Here is a 19,645-nt window from a genome sequence, read left to right on the forward strand (position 1 = left end):
GTGGCCTGTGATGCTAGCAAGTCTATTCTTGTAGGTTATGTGCGAGTTTGTCTTCTGTTATCTCAGATTCTTTTATTTGGGACTGTTGTGCTGCAAAATATATTGCCCGGCATTCATTATAAAGTGGCAAATGTTTATTTATTTATTTTTAATCCTCACAATTAGAACATAGAGGAGAATAATTCTTTGTAGCATTTGAGTAACATTTGAGTCCTTTTTTCCTTCCTTCCCCCCTCCCTTTGCACTTGATGCAAATTCCATGTACTGCATTGAATAGATGTAAGGTCAGGAAATGTCGATTAAGTACTAATGGAACTGACTTCCTATGCTATTAATGAAAACATGACTCATGTTCTAAGGATTTGCAGTTGAATTCCTGTAACTTTTAGTATTTCTGTTCTAATTGGTTTTGGTAATTATGTTTTCCTAGAACACAAAATGATCGCGAAAGAATTAGTATATTAAAAGCAATAACAGCATATTTGTTTGTTTAAACTCATCCTAATATGGATGAATCGTATATTCATAGCACACAAGATTTCTGACACAGACACTAGATGCACTTCTAATTTTATTGTGATCTTTGCTGTCCAGAAATATCTTTATTGAGGAAAGAAGGCAAATATTCAGATAGTAAACATATCTCAGGGTGTTTTTGTAGCGAACCACTACTAACCCCCAGAATTCACATATTTGTGTGAGTCGCTTTCTCTGTTCTGAGCAGTTGGAAATAGCAGTATGGTTACAGGGAGAAAATACTGAAAACATCAATGTAGTATTTTTCCTATAATTACTTGGTTTTTCAGCTTTTTTTGTTGATGGTGGAACTGATAAATGCTGAGATTGTAATCATATCAAAACCTGAGCCATATTTTTCCAAAAGGAAATTCCTGAAGTCCAGGTGTTTTTTCTTGAGGCTGTGTAGTGGCATGGGGATGAACTCCATGCCCTCAAAGCACTGCGGCAGTAAGAGCGAGCCACAGGATGGACTTGGGAAACTACGGGCAATTCCAAATTCCTTTATGATTTCAGGAAAGTAATTTAATGTAGTCTGTTTTCCCCATTCTCCTTTTGGAATATGACAATAAGGTTTCACAATCTGATTCAAGTTAAGTCTGTTAACGTGCGTGTGGTGATCAGACGCAGCAGTAATGGCAGCCAAGCAGGAAAGCTAAGAACATTCGATGTTTCTTAGATTACTTCTTGAAGCACCCGCACTCAATTGTAATGCTGCTCATGTTTTAAGCATATTTTAAAAACTGGACAGTAAAGTGTATTTTTAGATAAACATAGGTGCAAAACGGACTGGAGAGCAATAGAACTCATTTTGTTTTTTTTCTAGTTTATGATAGGGAAATGAAGAGCTTGCCCCACTCTCACTGGTTTTTCCCTTGGTAGAACTTCTGGGAATGGTGCCTTCCCTTCTTGTCTTTGTTGGAAATCTCTGCTGGATGAGAGAGAATGGAAGTTTGAGTTTATTATTTTTATTGAATTATTTTGACATAGTTTGTCTGGTACACCAGTTCAAGAGGAATGGAAATTAGGCATTTCATTATAAATCCTTCACGTTTTGTTGTTCAGGTTATACTTTTTGTCCTTCTCAATGTCAGCCTATCTGTTGCTACCACACTTGTCAGTAGTAGCAAACTTTTCAGTGGCATGACATGTAAGCGTTCAATTGCCAGTTGTTTGTTTCAAAATTTCTCTCATAGTCTTTCATTAAAGGTGAATTAGAAAAGACTTGAATGTATGAGTTCTATGTGATGAACAAATATGGTTTACTGTGAAATTTACCTTATAAAGATAATAAAAGTATCGAAAGTCCTTCTCTTACTTCTTATATATTGTGAAAGAAATAATGGATGTTTTCCAGTTTGGGAGGTAGCCTTTAATGTGACTTTCTCCTTTTCATAGTCATAATTTCTATATTTTTAAAATTACACTTTTGTCATGTACTGATTTAATTAGATAATTGTGTTTAAGTACAGTGAACTCTCTAGAGTCCACCCCCACCCCCCCCAAAAAAAGTTGCTCATTTGATTCAGTAGATTTATACTCTTTGGGGGAATACATGTATCTCTGGCAGTTTTTTTTGTTTGTTGTGCTTTCGACATATATAATAATGAGTTATTATAGACTTACACATTTATAGAGAAACTGCCATCCAGAGTAATTTGAATGATTTTACTGCAGTTATTTTTGTGATGCTTAACTTGTGCAGGAGTAATGAGATGGATAGCTTGAAAGGGCCTGTAAAAGAGTTGAAACAACATGATTTCCTTTAGTAAGAGCAGGGCTCTGGAAGATGGCTTCAGCCAGGCAGCACATGTCCTGTGAAACCTGTGCTGCCTCTTATTTTGCTGCTAGATCTTGGGTTTGTTTGTATGCTGGGACATTTCATGTCTGGGCAAATGTACTGTATAGCTTGATCTATAAATGTCTTCTGCATTTTGCTGATCTGAGGATATGCTGCTGGTGCATCTTGGGTCTGTGAAATCTGTAAGGAAAGGAGCACTGCACAATGAACTGTTCGTGGGTCTTTAGTATCTGGTGAGCACATCTGCCTGCAGGGGCTTTGCCCTTCATTTTTCTGACATAGGTAGCAAATGAACTGGATATATCAAATGGATTAGTTCAAGGCGCACAGTCTTCATAGGTTTAGTTGTTTATTTGAATTGGTCTTGTTTAATGAAGATCTTAACGTTAAGGTATTTCCTTGGGTTTGGGTCTATTTGAACCGAAGACAAGAGAATCCAGTAGTTCTAGTCTTACTCTACCATTTTGCCTGCCTTGGAGACAAAAAATAGCAGGTAGCCTAGCTGAGGAATATAATTTTTCTGTCTGGTTACTGCACACTAAGTACCTTGAGACCTGTGTCCTGCAAGAATCACAGAATAGTTGAGGTTGGAAGGGAGCTCTGGAGGTCATCTTGTCCAACCCCCGGCTCAGGCAGGGTCACCTAGAGCTGGTTGCCCAGGCCCATGTCCAGATGGCTTTTAAATATCTCCAAGGATGGAGTTTTGGAAGAAGCAGCTTCAGAATTGTTTCCAGCTAAGCCGCTGTAGAGAGTGTTAGTGGCTGCCCTTTCACATTGCTGAGCTCCCAAGGGACGGGTAGATGTGCTTCTGCTCTGGAGGCACCATCCATAGCTGTTGGCTCCCATGACGACTGAAAACTGACATAAAAGGTCATCCAGGAGGAACACGTGTAAATCCAAATGAGCAACAGTGTTTTACCTTGAAGGGTAAGATTTCTGTTGAAATAGTTTGTTTAGAACAGGCACCCCAGCACTTCTGTGTGTTTTTGTAGTAGTATCTCCATTTCTTTTGGGGAAGGTTTAAGGTATACTCATCTAGGCTGGAGGTTGCTTTCAAGGCCTGACTTACAAGTATTCCAATACTAAAAGTTTTATAGCTGACTAGTTTCTACTGCCAGAAGAAGGAAACCTTACTGCCAAATTCCCAGAGCAGGAATGTGCCAAAATCATGCAAAGAATTGAAGCGGCTCATCTATTCTGTTGTTCTTCAAGACGGTTTCTGGACATCTGAATGCCCTACCCAATTTTCTTCGGCATTACAGCTTCAACAATGAACCTACAGAAGCCATAGAGAAAAAATAAAGTAGCTTTTGTTATGTGTCCCCTGTTCTCCAGATGTTCCATGCCATCAGGGAAGGGGGCAGGGGTCGGGAGAGTATTGCAGTGGGTACTACTCCCACAGGGCTTGTACTACTCGAAATTATAATCGAAGCAGGAATGTGCAGTGATCAGCATGAAAACTCTAGTTGTTGGGTGAGTAGCCTTTATTTTTTGTTGGAAAAGTTTCCCACTGAGATCGTCTGACATTAAATTGTGGCACGTTAGCTTGCATTTTTATTAGTTTGCTAGAAACCTGATGAAGATAGACACTCAGGTTGCCAGCAGTGGGTGTTGTGCTTTCTCATGCTTGCCCCTTCCTCCCCTCTACAGGTATTCTTCTAGGGCAACGCATTTTTTTAAATCAGAAAAGTGTTTGGTAGCAACTGTTATTTTCTGTAGTGTGTGGTTGGACAGCATCTAGCATGATGGTTAACAACTTTTATTTTTTCAAGTATCTTCTGCATGTTTTTGCCTCTCAACCTTGATATTAAGAGATTTATAGAAAAGGGAAGAGACCAGAAAAGTAGGCAGTTAAAGCTGTGTCTCTGGAGCACAGGCATGATACATGTAATTATATTTCTGAATAAAAAGCAAGAACAAAAGATTTTTTTTGCTTTTTCTTCCATTAGTTCAGAGGTTAAAAAGTTTTTGGTGGTTTGTTGGTTTTTGGTTGTTTTTTTTTTTAAACCTATTGAGGTATTATGAAAGTGAATGTTCCTGGAATTACTGGGGGGGGGGGGGTGTGTGTGTGTGCGTTTGTTTGTTTGTTTTTAAAAACCACAGGTTTTTGATAAGGAAACCAAATCTGTGTGGCAGTTTTATAAATTCTGTTATTTTAAATTTATTTTTCACAATAAAGGCAAATTATGAAAGGGCTTATCTTACAGCAATTTGAGCATTCTGTAAACAACCAACATCTCAGATGACCTTAGTTCCACTCAGCTATCACACACAACTGATTTTAAAACCTTCGTAGTGTCCCTAGGAGCATATATGTCATATTTCACAAGGCCTTATAATTCTGTTCCATTCTTTCTTGAAAATTATAGTTCTGTGATAATTTTTTCTCCTTTCGATTTTCAAAAAGTTAGTCAGCTCTGGTTCTCTCATGGCAGTGGAGTACTGTCCTTTCATACATTGTTTCTTGGCAGTCCCATGTCATGGAGCAGAGAACGCAGGACAGATGCTTCACGCCTGGCATACTCAGCTGTTCTGAGAATAAAACGACTACGTGCGACTGGCAAGTACTGCTTGAGGCAGCATATGCTAGCTGTTAATGTGTGACCTTTTTGTCCTCAGTAACTCGACTAACTTCACTCATTTAGAAAGAAAAAAAATTAGATATGAAATTTAGGCAACCGAGTTTCTGAATGTTGATGCAGTGCTTTATAATAAATGTCTTTATCACTTCAGAACTCTAGTTCCAGATGTAAAGTGTTAATTGTACACTGACCAGTGTGCAGAGAGGTGCCTGAGTAGCACGGACTGCTGGCCAGGTTATTGGAGTATGTGAAGCTGCAAGTGATTAAATTACAGAGGCTTAAGAAGTTCCTGTCTCCTCAGCTGAGAGTTTTACTGCCACTGAGCTGACATGCAGCTCAACTGATCGTGCATGCCCTACCAGACCACTAAAAAAATAAGCTAAGTAGTGCTATTTTAATTACTGCTGCTACAGAATAAACTGGGAGTCACTGACAGACTGCTTTTTTGGATGGTGCAGCTATTTATGGTTGTCTCAGCATAAGAGAATTTTGAATTTTGACTCCTTAATGAATAGTAACGGCCTTAGAAGTGAGACACATATCTGAGTCTCTTGGTTTGTCTTTCTGTTACCCAGTCATCTGCGCCGGTGACACAATGAAACAGCATTTTTGCAGTAAGTCTGCCTTGCTAAAACATGGCTGCTTTGGGGTCAGTGCTGCAGAATGATCAAATAAATAAATCCTCAGTGAGGAGATATTTTATACATATACGGTACCTTTAATAATTTACAATTATGTATGCTATAATTTTACTTTAAGTTCAAAATCTGTTTTCTCAAACGACTAATTGAGTCCACCTTGCATCTTTTCACTACCGGTGCTTTCAGGGGAGTTAAAGAACTGGATGAAATCTAGTTGTTGAGATACATAGTACAAAGTCTTACTGCAATTGGATGTTTGCTGGGCTGTACTGCTGAGTAATACTTATTAAGTGCCTTGTAATTACACACCTAGCTTTCCATGCATTTTATAAAATAATTCAAGGGAAGAATGAAAATATTCTAAATATCATATTTGCTACAAATGTAGGATTTATTTATCTTGGACTTGATACCTTTCTTTCCAAAGAATTTATTGTTTGAATGTGTTTACTTTTCTCTTCCTAAAGAAAAGATCTCAGAGGCATATCAGCATTGTTGAGTCCTTTCATTGAGGTGATATAAACAAAAAGCAGTAATTACATGGTAAAACATGTAAGTTCTTAATATTTTAATTTTTTTAAGTTTGACTAAATATTCTTGTAAAAATCAGTATGCTTTTTGTGGGTGATTTTGGTTTTGTTTTAATAAAGCACCCCAAAGATTTTTCAGGTAATCATGGTTATTTATTTTTGTGCTCTCTTTGTATGTTTTATTATGTTCCTGCTGGACATTCCGTAGGGAGACTTTAGAGGCAGTATTGCTCCTGTTTACAGGACTGTTTCCCAGAACTGCTGGTCAATCGTATGGGGCTTACTCTACTGTTAGTATTTCTGTTGGTGGTCATTAATGAAGTTGTGTGAAAGAGTTCAGGTTGCTGAGCAAAAAGAAGTAAATGTCAGTGCAATGGCTGGTAATATGTAGAAAAAAAGAGAGAAGTCAATAGAAAGAGAGTGGAAAAAACCCCTCTGAATTAGGTAGGCACTGGGTTGGATGGCAGTCTGAAAAAGAACATCTTGGTTTAGGATCTGGAAACAATTAAGTAAAGCATGCATTTGCTGAAGAAACCAGCTAACAGTTGCGTAACTTAAGGACAAATGGACAAATGATGCAGATGATACAGAGTATGCAATGAAATTTTTGTTCTGCACCTGAGAACTTCAAACATTTGCACGTTCGTTTGGGAACATCTGTTGAGGTTTTTTTGTTCTCTTTTTGAAAGTAACTTTGGGATATACCTAATTTCTACTTCTGACTGTTGGAGTACAGTTTAAAGAATGGATAGGTATAATTCAGGATGGTTTTGAATGTAAGTTTCCAGAAGACCTTAATCATCCTTTTATCAAAGTTAATATTTCATCCATAAAATCACTGACAAAAATAATTTTCCTTTCTTTGTCTAAAGCTGCGCAGAGTGAGGAGCGGCTGTGTGCATTTAAGGACCCGTATCAGCAGGACCATGGAATCAGTGAGAGCCGAATCTCCCAGGAGAATGGCACAATTTTGTGCATGAAAGGCAGTACCTGTTATGGACTTTGGGAAAAAACACGAGAAGGAGACATACATCTTGTAAAACAAGGTATGTAGCATTTCTGTCGAAGTGCAGTAGTTTTGTTACCCTTCTCACTTTTTTGTGATCTGGCCAGCTGATACGAAGGTGCACCACTGCAAAGCTAGACATTTTGTTTGTGCATTGTACTAATGCATAATTTTAAACTTCCCATTTAGCAATTTTAAATATGAATATAAAGTTTGTCTGAAATAAGTGACTTCTAAAGGAGACCAAAGAGATCAATGCACAGTTGAAGGAAAAAACACTCAAATTGCTTGTTACTTCGAATGTCCAGAGGAAGGTGGCTTTCTTGAATGTATCTCAGTATATGTATTGATGTAATGACAAATTTAAAAATAAATGTCTCATTGTGTAAAAATATATATTCATATTGATTGGATATTTGTTTACAAAGGAAATTGCCGCTGTAGCACAAAACTGTCACATATTGCTGTCAATTCGCTGCTAATCTGCAGGGAGAGTGACGGTAGGGAAGGGGTGAAGGGTCTTGTAGTTGCTGGAGACGTGTTTGTTACCATTCTCAGGGACTCTGCTCTTGGTTACCTGGATACAAGTTAATGTAGTATAAGGCTGAATGAAAACTGGTATTTACAAACATCCTGTGCAGTGTACTCACTGTTATTGTTTTATGTTTGATCTGGTAATCTGCTGAAAGCAGCAGCCTGACTACTCACCTCTACCCCCACACTGCCTCTTTCCCTTCAGGCATTTGAGCATAAGCGACATTTAACTGCCATTGACCATCCTTGGGGGGGAACAGTTGCTGCAGGGAAAGAGGGCCTGCATTAACCAAGAAATAAGTTGTGATCCTGCAGAAGAATGCAGTGATGTTGACAGTGAGGAAAGAGAATTCTTGGAAATTATGCAAGAAGCACCACACTGTAGATGCAGTCTTGTGGCCTAGCTCTAAGGAGAGGACTAGGTCACAATTTCATCTAGACTGTGGGCCAGAGGGGGGGTAATGCTATGTGTGGTATCAGAGAAATGGGGAATGGCATACTTCTGCTTAGAAGGCTCAAGAATTTGGGTTTTGTCATATTGAGGTTGACAGCTGGATGCTTCTGAGACTGGCCTTCATCGCTGCCCATATTTCTTCTCCTTGGCTGTGGTAAATTCTGAAAGAAATTCTTCAGTTTTTGGCTTAAAAGGTGGTAGTGAAGTCAGACAAGCAAATTATGACAACTGTTTTCACCCCCCTCTGTAACATTTAGTTAGGTAATGTATTGATTTCTGTAGGTGTGTTTAATTGTCCATGCAACAGAATTAATTTTATGCCTCCTTTAAAAAGAATTCTTTAATTCGCCTCTTTTTACAGGCTGCTGGTCTCATATAGGAGACCCACAAGAGTGTCACTTTGAGGAGTGTATAGTTACAACCACCCCTTCCTTGATTCAGAATGGAACGTATCGCTTCTGCTGCTGTAGTACGGACTTGTGTAATGTCAACTTCACAGAAAATTTTCCACCTCCTGACCCTACTGATACAACACCTTACAGTAAGTCAGACGTTTCCATCTCTGTCATTTTGTAGTTTAAAAACATTTAGAGAAGGATCCTTCTTTCATGATATTGTCAAATGCGAAACCTGTGACCTTTCTTTTTACATGCAACAGAAATGGCAAACAGAACAGAGCTTTTCCATATGAAGTTTATCACATTTATGTATTTCACAATGCTCTGCAAAGAATCAGTTAAATACTTATAAGAGAATTGTTTGTATAGGCATCTGCTGAATGCAGATTACATTTTCCAAAATGGTCTCTTATCTTGGGTGCCCAACTTCAGAAGCCTGTGGGGATATTGAAGAGGATTCAGACTTCTATTAAAAACAGACCAGTAAGTTCATTAGTGTTATGGTACCTTTGAAAAGTCTGGCCTGTCTATTCAGTCATGGTTCATAGATAGCTTTAAGCCGTAGAACTGATCAGGCTGTTGAGATTCTCTCCAACAGTCTTACAGTGCTTTGAAATTAGACTTCCTTCTTTTGCATATCTCTGGCAGAGAATAACTTTGGCATAACGTTCAAAGAGTATTAGTTTGAGCAATGCAGTGTTCTTCCAGATTAAATTATCTGTTATTTATTATAAAAATCAACATAGCATATGGATCCAAATCAAGGGATCAGACCCTTTAATGTCCTATTACAGAAGCAAAATCATGACTAGCAGTCACACTGTTACATTGTGTTGCAAGAATTAAGAACCTGTAAAGCAGCTGAGTTAGTGGCCTAATCTAAACATTTGGGTAGCCTTTTTTAAGAACTGTTGAAGAGAAATTTAATAGAGGCAGGTATGTAGATGGAGGTACAATTTGTTCTGTATGTCAAGAGATCTTTATCAATGAAAAGTGTTTTGTGAAATGAAGATGTCTTTGATTGGATAGTATTTACAGCGATAGAATGCAAAAAGAATAGTTTGTGTTTATGTATGATTTTATTTGAATTAACTTAAACTCTTAAGGCAGGGAAGATACTGATGCTTTCAAAAGTAGCTGTAGGATGGAGTCTTTGTAAGCAATTTTGGTCAAAATGAGGGTTTGGCCTGCTAGGAAGAAAAAAGCAACCTTTTACTAGGAAAGTGCATATGGTATAAATGGGTCAAGAGAGTTGATAAGACATGGTGCCTTTTGGCTGATAATGGTATTTGTAGAACCAATAAACAATCACTGTTTAGACTCTGTCTGAGCTCAGCACTGTGCAGTGCAGAACAGACTCTACTTGACTCTGGCAATAGTCATCTGATTTGAGCTCCCCAAATGTGACTGGAGTTAGTGCTGTGCAGGAGATTTAGACAGGAGAGAGAAAAAGTGTAAAGATAATTCCTTGTTCCTTTCAACCCCCCCAAAATAGGAAGACAAAGTTCCTACAAAATGACTTGTGCTCGTGCATCTCCAAGGGTAGAAATTACAAGCTGAATTAATTCAGTTATTGGGTGATAAGATCTTCAAATAGTTTTTAACTGGAATTTTTAATACTGAGAGATCTAGCTTGACCTGCAAAGTATGTGTGTGGGAATTAAATTTGTAACACAGTCCTTAATTCACCCATCTGTAATTGAGTGCTGCAGCGTACATTTCTACTGACTCAAACTGTTTTGTGTTATTGTGTCACCTTCCATTTTCATAATACACAAATTTGGCTTTAGGCATAAGCATAAGCAAAGTAGGTTGCTGCCTAGCACAGTTGTCTGTCTGCTTTGACTAGGTTAAGAGATGGAAATTGGCCGTTCCAGCAGCAAGGATGGCCTCATTTGCCACTCTGGTGTTTTATTTGTAAAGCTCTACTACTGCTGCATCCAACAGAGATGGGGCTGCTCCTGGCAGTGTAAATCCCGTACACTCGGAGCACTGTGAAGGCAGAGGATGTTCTAGGAAGCTGGATGGGTGAAAAAAGAGGGAGGCTGTGGCACACAGACCCCTGCAACATTACTGACCCGCATTCCAGGCACCGGACTCTCCGCAGTCCCTTTCCCAGCACTCTTGACTCCTCCTAGAACCCATTTTGGTGCTGTAAGATTTAGTTTTGCCACCTCAACATTGAGGTTTTGGTTTTTTGGGTGCAATTTTTTGTAGGACGTTTAACAGTGGTGTATTGAAAAATGTAGCTAGACTAGAAATGATTCAAGAACACTAAAAGTAAGTTAATTAAGACCTTAAAACATGTTAGATATAATAAATTATTGCTATAATTTAAGAGAAGAATTGCTATATTTTATATTACGCTTAATTTTTATGTCATTGTTGTCTTTTAGGATGTCAAAACATGTTTATCTCACAACCATATCTATGTAGAATGGAATAGCTTTTTTTTAAAGTTTGTATTTGGTCAGGGCATGAATATAAGAAATCCATCTTATTTTGTAACGAAACTCTTATAAAAATGAAATGAAAAATAAAATTAAGGACAGACAGGTTCTTGAAGCCTTAAATTTAATCCTTATTGCTTCTTAATGTGTGATTGGTTTAAATTACCAGCTGCACACCTGAGTAACATTATTCTTCTCTTCTATCTTAAAGATAATCCAGGCAGATTTGAGTAGTTGTTGGTTGCTAGTCCCTCCAGCTAGAATTTTGCAAATGCTGTAGGATGGGGTGTAGTCTAGTGCCCACAGTCTAGAGGTATTAAAAATTCAAAGATTCAGATAGCTGTTTCCTGATGCCAGAAGAAGTAGAGGTTGGAGAATGGTGTTTATTTTCAGATCTGAAGATTTGCCTGTGGAGTTTGGAGCTACTGAAATACCAGAAGTTCAAAAACAACCTCTCATCCTCAACCTAAGCTTGCGCATTTGGGGAAAAATATACTTTCTTATGCCTTGCTAAAACACTCATGGATAGATTCATTACTCTTCGATCTTCTAATTAAAAAAAAACAAACAAAAATATCCATCTTAACTTCAGTCAGTATGTGTATATACCCCTTAACCCAACCTAAAAAGGGCCAACTATGGCTTCCTGGGTAAATACTTTGAGATGTGTGCTTATTCTGTTTGCTTTATCAAATATTTGTTTTGAGATTTGTTACATGTCTGCCTCTTATATCTACAAAATACTTCCTAAATTCTGAGACTGTTTTGAAGACTAATTCATTAGTTCTGCAATCATTCATAATGACCATTTAAATAGAATTTAAGTAGCTAAAGAGTAAATGATCTCCCTCATTGGTCATAGATATATTGCTGTAATGAAACATCCATGTTAAAATAACATCAAGATGAAAGCAACAAAGCTGGTTTTAATTATTTTTTTTTCCTCAAGGCTGCATTCCTGGCTCTGCAAATAAATTAATCTTACAGCAACTGAGTATTAAGAATATATTTTTGTATGACAGGTGATGTATTTGCATGATACATGGAAAAAACCCCTGGCAGCAACAGTTGAGCATTACTGGTACATATTATTGTTGAAATGATGTAGGATTTTCTCCTCATAGCAACAAATGGTGACTGCAATTTTTAGATGATTTAGAAACTTATATTAAATAAGAGCATTGAGATTTGAATATAAAGAAACTGTCTCACAGAGCAAAGGAAATAGGTATTTCTTTATTCTAAAACACTGGTAGATGGGTTTATCTTTTCTGTGTATCGTCCTGGCCTTTCTTTGCCAACTATGCTACGTATATAAAATATGTATATAAAAGTCTGTCTTCAAGTGCTCACAGAATTCTGTGGAAACTTTGAGGAAAGCTGCCATTTAAAAAAAGTCATTATTAATCTGTGTGGCTGGCTCAGGTTAATTAAGGTGGTAATAGATAGTTTTCATTGAACTGTTGCTTTTGAGAAGCAGCAGTTAGACTCATGTTGCTGTGGGCATATGGCCCAATCTAACTCCTACTGACGTTGAATTAGATTGTGTCAGGCTAATTTTGGAAAGTTGTAACCCTGCTCACTCTCAGTTGTTATCTTGAACTGCTTTTTTTCTGGAGAGCAGCATCCGATATTAATTTATAATTGAAATACATTTACTTCAGCTGGATTCTGCTTGCAGTACCTGATGAGCTAAGTTTGTAGCCAGTGTTTGAGCTGGTCTTTCATTTCTGATCTGCCTTAATCTAAGAAAATGCTCTGTAAATAAGCATTTTCCTTTACTTGCACTATATATTTTTTCAGGTGATTTGGATGTATAGCAAAGGGAAAATTACAAACCTTTGCAAGGTGGCAGATCTGTCTTGAAAGATGGAGGCAGGATTGATCGACACGAGGATTAAAACTTGTGCCCTTGTGAAATGATAGGGAGTCAGTCAGACACATCTTCCCTTCAGTGAAGAGATAAGGCATTATATGTCATTAATGTACCTTCACTATATAATAAGGCAGGGGAGGAAATATTAAGACAGTAATTAGGGACCTTAGTATCTCTTTTTTAAAAAAAAAACAACTTTACTTTGAGACAGCTAAGTATTTGGTGCACGAGGATGATACTGTGCTTCCCAGGAAGTTATTTTAGGGCACTGTAGAAAAGGAAGATGCTGAACTGCTGAAGGAGATACAGATGAATGTGCATGGAGATTTGTAAATATGTATCTCTGTTAAAAGAGATGATATGTGGAGCAGCTAATAGAGGGGAAAAACAAAAAGTGGGTTTTTCTTGAGAATAATTCTTTAAGATACTGACATAATGATGAAATATTTTGGATTTTTGGCCAGCTATATACACAAATGTGTATTTTCTTGAACTTTCAGTTGCCTTTCTGTCTGCAAGTTAATGTATGTTTAAAAGAAATTCTTGTATTACTTATTTTTTGCTGTTTATTTGGTTACAGGAAATTAATTAACTGCGGAGGGGTTGTGACACAGGGTGCACATTGCTACAAATACTTAGGGATAACATTTTGGAAATGTGTGCTAATTAAGGCTATTTCTCGTGTTGTGGCAACTGAGGGAAAGGTGATAGTGTTGTGGAGTAGTGTAGAGGAGAAAAAGTAGAACTGAAAGTTGTTGGAGGGAGCAAACAAAGTATTAAAGCAATTAGTATAGAAGGTTATATAGAAATTCAAGTGAAAGCCTTAGTGTCTGTAGAATCAGTGGAAGGTTTTGCAAGTCACTGAAGATAACTGGTAATGCTTGTTAAGTAATTTCAGTTGAGTGATTCTCATTAGAAATGGATATATCAAAAGCAGAATCTCTTAAAGATTGTTGGTTGCAGCACTTAATGCTTTAACTTCTAAGACATCATAGTCTCCTGAGATTAAGCTTGCATCTTTACTGAACTTAAAAGTAAAGCTTTGATGTGCAATTGGAGCCTGAATATGAAATGTTAGCTGTGAAGGCAGAGCCTGCTTCAACAGAAAACTGTACATGTAAATTTTTTTCTCTAACAGAAACGTTTAATAAGGAAGATGAAATTGGAGTGTTTTACTTGCACTGAGATTAAAATGGTTTGGAAATGTTTTAAAACTTCTCTTATGTACCAAACCCACAAAATGCTAAAAACTGTTAAATAAAATAAGAACAAACATGTTTATTTGGAAAAGGAGAAACATTTCAAATATTATTTTTACCAGAAAAACCCCTTGGTTTTTTATGAGTACATTCCCTGTTGCTTTGTCAAACCGCTGTTTGGAGCGTGCTTGATAGGAGAGCTCTGTACAAAGTAACTGCAGAGCTGAGCCAGCAGGAATTAGTACTGCGTTATGACCTGGAGGTTCGAGAACAAGGACCTTTGCAAAGTTCTTTTAAAAATGTGTTGGAATCTAAAAAGGACCTCTTTAGATGCAAAGTGTGGGATTTTATCTTTATCTTGGCATTGCAATAGTGTGTTTGTGAAGTGCTCAAGCTATAACTGTGCTTTGTTTCCGAGGGCTAAAAATATTTTACTTTAGAGTCCTCAGAGATCTCAAATCTTCAAATAGATGTGAACATAACTTTTAGCTTATTCGTTTGATATAATTGTCTGATCTGCATCTTTGTCATCTTTGAAGTGTCCTGCATATTTCTAGTACTACACAGCAAATACTTTGTTCAAGTTTAAGGTCTAGAATGAAGAAAGGAAACATCCATTTCCTGAAATATAATCAGTGAGTTTTGCCGCCTTCAGTAATAGTGAAAATGTACATTTTAAGCCAACTAGTATCTGTAACTAGATGATTCACAGTTCTTGCATCATGTGCAGTTCTTGAGGCACTAATTTGCATCTCTGCTGGAAATTAGTTGCTTGTAGTTAGTAAGAGTTTAAAGATCTGCACATCTAAGAGTTTAAAGATCTGCAAATATCTTTGGGTAATACAAATAGCGTAAATATATTTTTCCATTTACTGGGAATGCTGAGTATTGTCTGACTTTCATATTGTTATATAATAAATTCAATGTCATAATTAGCAGATATCTGTTGTGACAGCGCATGTTGGGGGTTTATTGTGAATGCCCTATAGACGCAAGGCAGAAGTAGATAAGGCTCAAAAGAATGCATTAGTGGAAAATTCAACTGTAAATAAAAAAGGTAGTAGATAAGGAATTGTTTGGCTTCATCTCAAAGCAGAATGGAGAACAGACAAGGATACTATACTTTTTATGTCTTTATTTAGGTGCTGCAATATGCAATGTAATACATGTATACAATGTATGCAATATCAACATTATTCTAAACAAATCCTACAGTACTAGTTAACAACCCAGATAATTTGAGAAATAGGTAGGAACTCTCTGGAAGGCAGATTGACATATCAGTACGCTTTTTGAGGGCATTCTAGATCAACAAGCTTTCTGATGTAGTAGTAGTAGTGTGGGCTTCTAGTAACTATTCCACCCACCCCCAAAATTTTAAGACTGGGTGCTGTAAATCTTAACGCTTTAGCATGTGTTAAGACTATACCACCATGCATTTCTCCTTTTGAAGACTTGCAAATGTGGTTTGGTAACCCTCCTCAACAAAGTATACTGACTGAATTAGCCAAGATACTGTGTATTCTAGTCATTACCAAGCAAATTACCTGGGCTGCATCAAAAGAGGTGTGACCAGCAGGTCGAGGGAGGTGATCCTGCCCCTCTGCTCCGCTCTTGTGAGACCCCACCTGGAGTACTGCGTCCAGCTCGGGGGGCCCCAGTACAGGAGAGACATGGAGCTGTTGGAGAGAGTCCAGAGGAGGCCACGAAGCTGGTGGGAGGGCTGGAGCACCTCTCCTATGAGGACAGGCTGAGAGAGTTGGGGTTGTTCAGCCTGGAGAAAAGGCGGCTGCGGGGAGATCTAACTGCGGCTTACCAGTACCTGAAGGGGCCTACAGGAAAGCTGGTGAGGGACTGTTTATCAGGGAGTGTAGTGACAGGACAAGGGGTAATGGGTTTAAGCTGAAGGAGGATCGATTTAGATGAGATGTTAGAAAGAAATTCTTTGCTGTGAGAGTGGTGAGGTACTGGAACAGGTTGCCCAGAGAGGTTGTGGAGGCCCCATCCTGGAAGTGGTGTAAGACCAGGTTGGATGAGGCTTTGGGCAACGTGGTGTAGTGGAGGGTGTCCCTGCCCGCAGCAGGGGGGTTGGAACTAGGTGATCTTTAAGGTCCCTTCCAACCCTAACCATTCTATGATTCTATGAAAATTAAACCACTATTTGTATTTTGTGAATGTTCTACTTGTCTATGTCCCTGTGCTTTTTCAAAGAACATTTATTTTCACATCACCTTTGTTTGTATCTCCCTCTCCCTGTCTTGTCATGCTAAAGGCTTCTTGCAGTGAGCAGGAGTGGCAGAAATGGCTGTGCGCAGGCTTCTCCGCTGTGGCAGCTCCTGACAGAGGGCATTACCTTCAAAATGCTACAGCTGTATCTCCCAGGGCAGGCTGGAGCTGCTGGGCTTGCCGACAACACTGTTCCTCATAATCCCCTTTCTCCTGCAGTGTTATCCTAGTTGTGTTCCTCACATTTGATTTTTAGCATGGCTCTGCTCTGGTTTTAACAATGTTGAAATGAATGGAGTTAAGATTAAAAGAAGCAAGAACCCTACAAAGTTCACTTATAAAACCCAAACCATTCTATGATTCTATAAAGCACTGCTCGCTACTACTACTAAATTCCCACCCCTACCCTGTCACCAGTTTTGTCTGTCCCCAGTACAGTAATGGTGAGAAGGGTCTTTGCAGATTACTGACACGGTAAGAGGCAGACTTGGGACCAGAACCGTTAAGTGCAAAACAGAATATCACACATAAATATTGGGTCTGTTATTGGCTGTTCAGTACCATTAAGCTGATCTGTGCAGAATAGTGTTTAGATCATGAAAAACCTTACATATCTTTTTCTTGGTCCTTAATTAGACACTTTCAATAAGCTTCACTTGTTTCTGTCCTTTGTGCTAAGCTTACTGACAAAAATCTGATCCTATATGATGGTTTTGTCCAATACATTTTACCTCCTTGATTTTGGAACTAATACAATTTAGAAAGAAAGCTTTAGGTTCTTGGCATTCAACAGACACTTAGAATAGCCCCCTGTTAGCCCAGCTGCTTTGCAGTCTTACCCAAGTTGCATCCATAGCTCAGCACGATGGAACTCAGCCTTCTCAGGGGAGACTGAAAGTCCAGACAGATGATTGTTGGCTCTTTGGAGTCGATCATTAATCACTGTTCCTTTCTGAGCCTTTTTCAGTTAAATTTTTTTCTTTATCTGGAAAATACTGTGATCCTGAAAACCCAATACATTACTTAACATTGATTTCTGGCTCCTTTCTTTATGATACAGCATACAGCGCATCTACAGAGTACACTATCTGGAGGTAAAACACTAATGATATTTCAATCTGACACAATCTTAGGAGCTGTAAGTAAATAAAGCAATTGGTTTTCAACAATGTGATAAGTTGTTTCTCAGAACACATGAATTACTTTTGGACAAAACATTTAAAACAGCTGGAATTGTGTCAGTTAGGTGGCGGGTGCGGAGCAGGCTGTGGGCAGGGAGAGCCACGTTCCCCCCAAGCCAGGGAGCAAAAGCTGCGGGGCAGCACCATGCTTGCAGGCACTGTACTCAAAGCCTGAACTCAGGACTGTCTGTGCTTATCTTTGTATATATGCACTAAATGGTTGTTCTTTATGTGATTTCATTTATTTTTATTGTTTTTACAACTGTGCTGTTGGAGCATCTACTGGGAGTATAAAAAAAGGTTAGGAGCTGTACTTGGTATAAGCTATAGGTTGTCTCTTTCCCTCCACTGTATCAGACAAAATCTCTGCGTATGGATGGATAGGATCGGGGTTTTAAATTCATTTTCCTTACGATGAAAGGCTTATGTCCTTTTTATTAGTACAGTGAATGGCAAATTCACGTGAGTGCCTCAGGTGTTTGAATTGTGAACCTGTGACTAACTGTAGTTCTGAACGTGAAGCTTCATAACTGGGCATCTGGCTCCTAACGTGTGTCATCCTGGCTATAGGTATCTCCGTTATTTCTGAAGAACTGAGCTGTTGAGGCTGTTTTGAAGTCACAGAGATCTGGGGTCATCTTTTGGCTTTCTGGCTAACAGAAACCTTGTGCTTGAAAAACAAAGAGTTCATAGAGCATCCAGGGGAACCAACACAGGAAAGCATCGTGTCAGCGTGCTCCTGCTCATGTTACTCCTGATCATACGCCAATTGCAGGTTTTTTTCAAAGCTGTTGTTTTCAAGACCAAGTAGCTCCTATTCTTGCTGTCCAAACAAGAGATGATGACAGTATATTCATTAAAATCTTGATGAAGATTCCCATGAATGTAATTGTACTATTGAAAGGCCTTCAAGCAAACAGAGACTCAAGTTGATACCAAAAGTCTATTTACATTTGTGTTGCTTGTATAATCAAGAAAGCTGACTCTTGTTAATATGGCACATTAGGGCAGGGGGAATTCCTGAAAATATAATAAGGAGACTTATAGGAAATATATAGAGTTCCTCAATCTATAACTACTTCTGTAAACGCATACCGAATCTTTCTTTGTGTCTTTTCATTTTAGCTTGAAGTTTTTCTGGTGCTCCTCTTCCCGGTCACATTGCAGTTTTGTTCTCTTTCCATGATAGGTTTGGGAATGTTCCTTCCTTGTACATTGAAATAGCTGTTGTTGATGATACCATTCATTATTATTATTTTTGCTATTTTGTATTTAATAACTAGAACGAACAGTGCTGTGTTGTTATGGTCACTAATACCTAAGCATTGGAGTTGGGAGTCTGAGTGTTGTGTTTATTTTTGGGTGTGACAGAGACTTTCCCTTGCTGCAGTTCTCATTAGGACTGAATTTGTGATAGGAAATCTGACTTGTAATGCCAGCTGTTACAAATCTGCAGAATATTTTATTTTTTTTAGCTTCTATGCTTTCAATATCAGAATAGGTATGGATCTTTCTAAATACTGAACGTCATCAGATTTATGTAGATAGTTGGTAAATTTCTGTCTCAGAAGTCTGTTTTGGTTATCAGTGTTTTATTTTGGGATACTAAGATTCTGTAACACGTTTGATAGTTGAAAGAAATCAATATATTCATTAGTCTTAAAATCTAACGTATACAATTTCTACCTTATTTCAGTTAATTTATATAGGATACTTCCATGCAAAATTGATTCATGGAAGAACATTTGCTGTACAGATATGTTTAAAGCGGAGAAGTTAGAAATTCAGTCTCTAAGGACAAGGAAAGATATTGAAAGAGGGAAGTGTGAAGACTTTCTATTGCCTTAGCTTTTTCTTCCTGATTTAGAGTATAAAAAGAGATTTGACATTTTCTTTTTCTAAGACATCGAATACCAAGTTGCATTGAGACTGAATAGGAGTTTGTGATCCAGTTCTTTTAAAATCCTTTGAAGGTTCCAGTGAGGTAGATTCAGTGTTTCAGCACTACACTTTTATGCATTTATTTTAAAGTTTGAGCCTACCAAATATTGTGTACATGTTTTTGGCATTAGGCCAAACATTTCCTAAAAGTTTCTGAAGTATCTGTTGATGACGTTAGACACCTTTTGACTTTGGCCTGGATTTTTGCCTTCTGTGAGACTGGTGGCATGAAGCTCATGTAGAAACTGCTTTCAGGCCTGTAAATATTTTCTCAGACTAGCAAAAAATTCCTTGTTCTAGACATTCATAT

General features: G+C 38.1%; 1 protein-coding gene across 3 annotated transcripts in view; it reads left to right on the forward strand.

The window, feature by feature from the left end:
* Positions 1-19,645, forward strand: part of BMPR2 (bone morphogenetic protein receptor type 2) — a 111,281-nt gene that overhangs the window by 48,685 nt on the left and 42,951 nt on the right. For all 3 annotated transcript variants that reach the window (XM_075756359.1, XM_075756360.1, XM_075756361.1), the window contains exons 2-3: positions 6,943-7,116; positions 8,426-8,605. In XM_075756359.1, the coding sequence (XP_075612474.1) occupies positions 6,943-7,116; positions 8,426-8,605 (354 nt within the window). The remainder of the gene's footprint in view (positions 1-6,942; positions 7,117-8,425; positions 8,606-19,645) is intronic.

The sequence above is a fragment of the Balearica regulorum genome, chromosome 6 (assembly GCF_011004875.1).
Source record: "Balearica regulorum gibbericeps isolate bBalReg1 chromosome 6, bBalReg1.pri, whole genome shotgun sequence".
Taxonomy (NCBI): Eukaryota; Metazoa; Chordata; class Aves; order Gruiformes; family Gruidae; genus Balearica; species Balearica regulorum.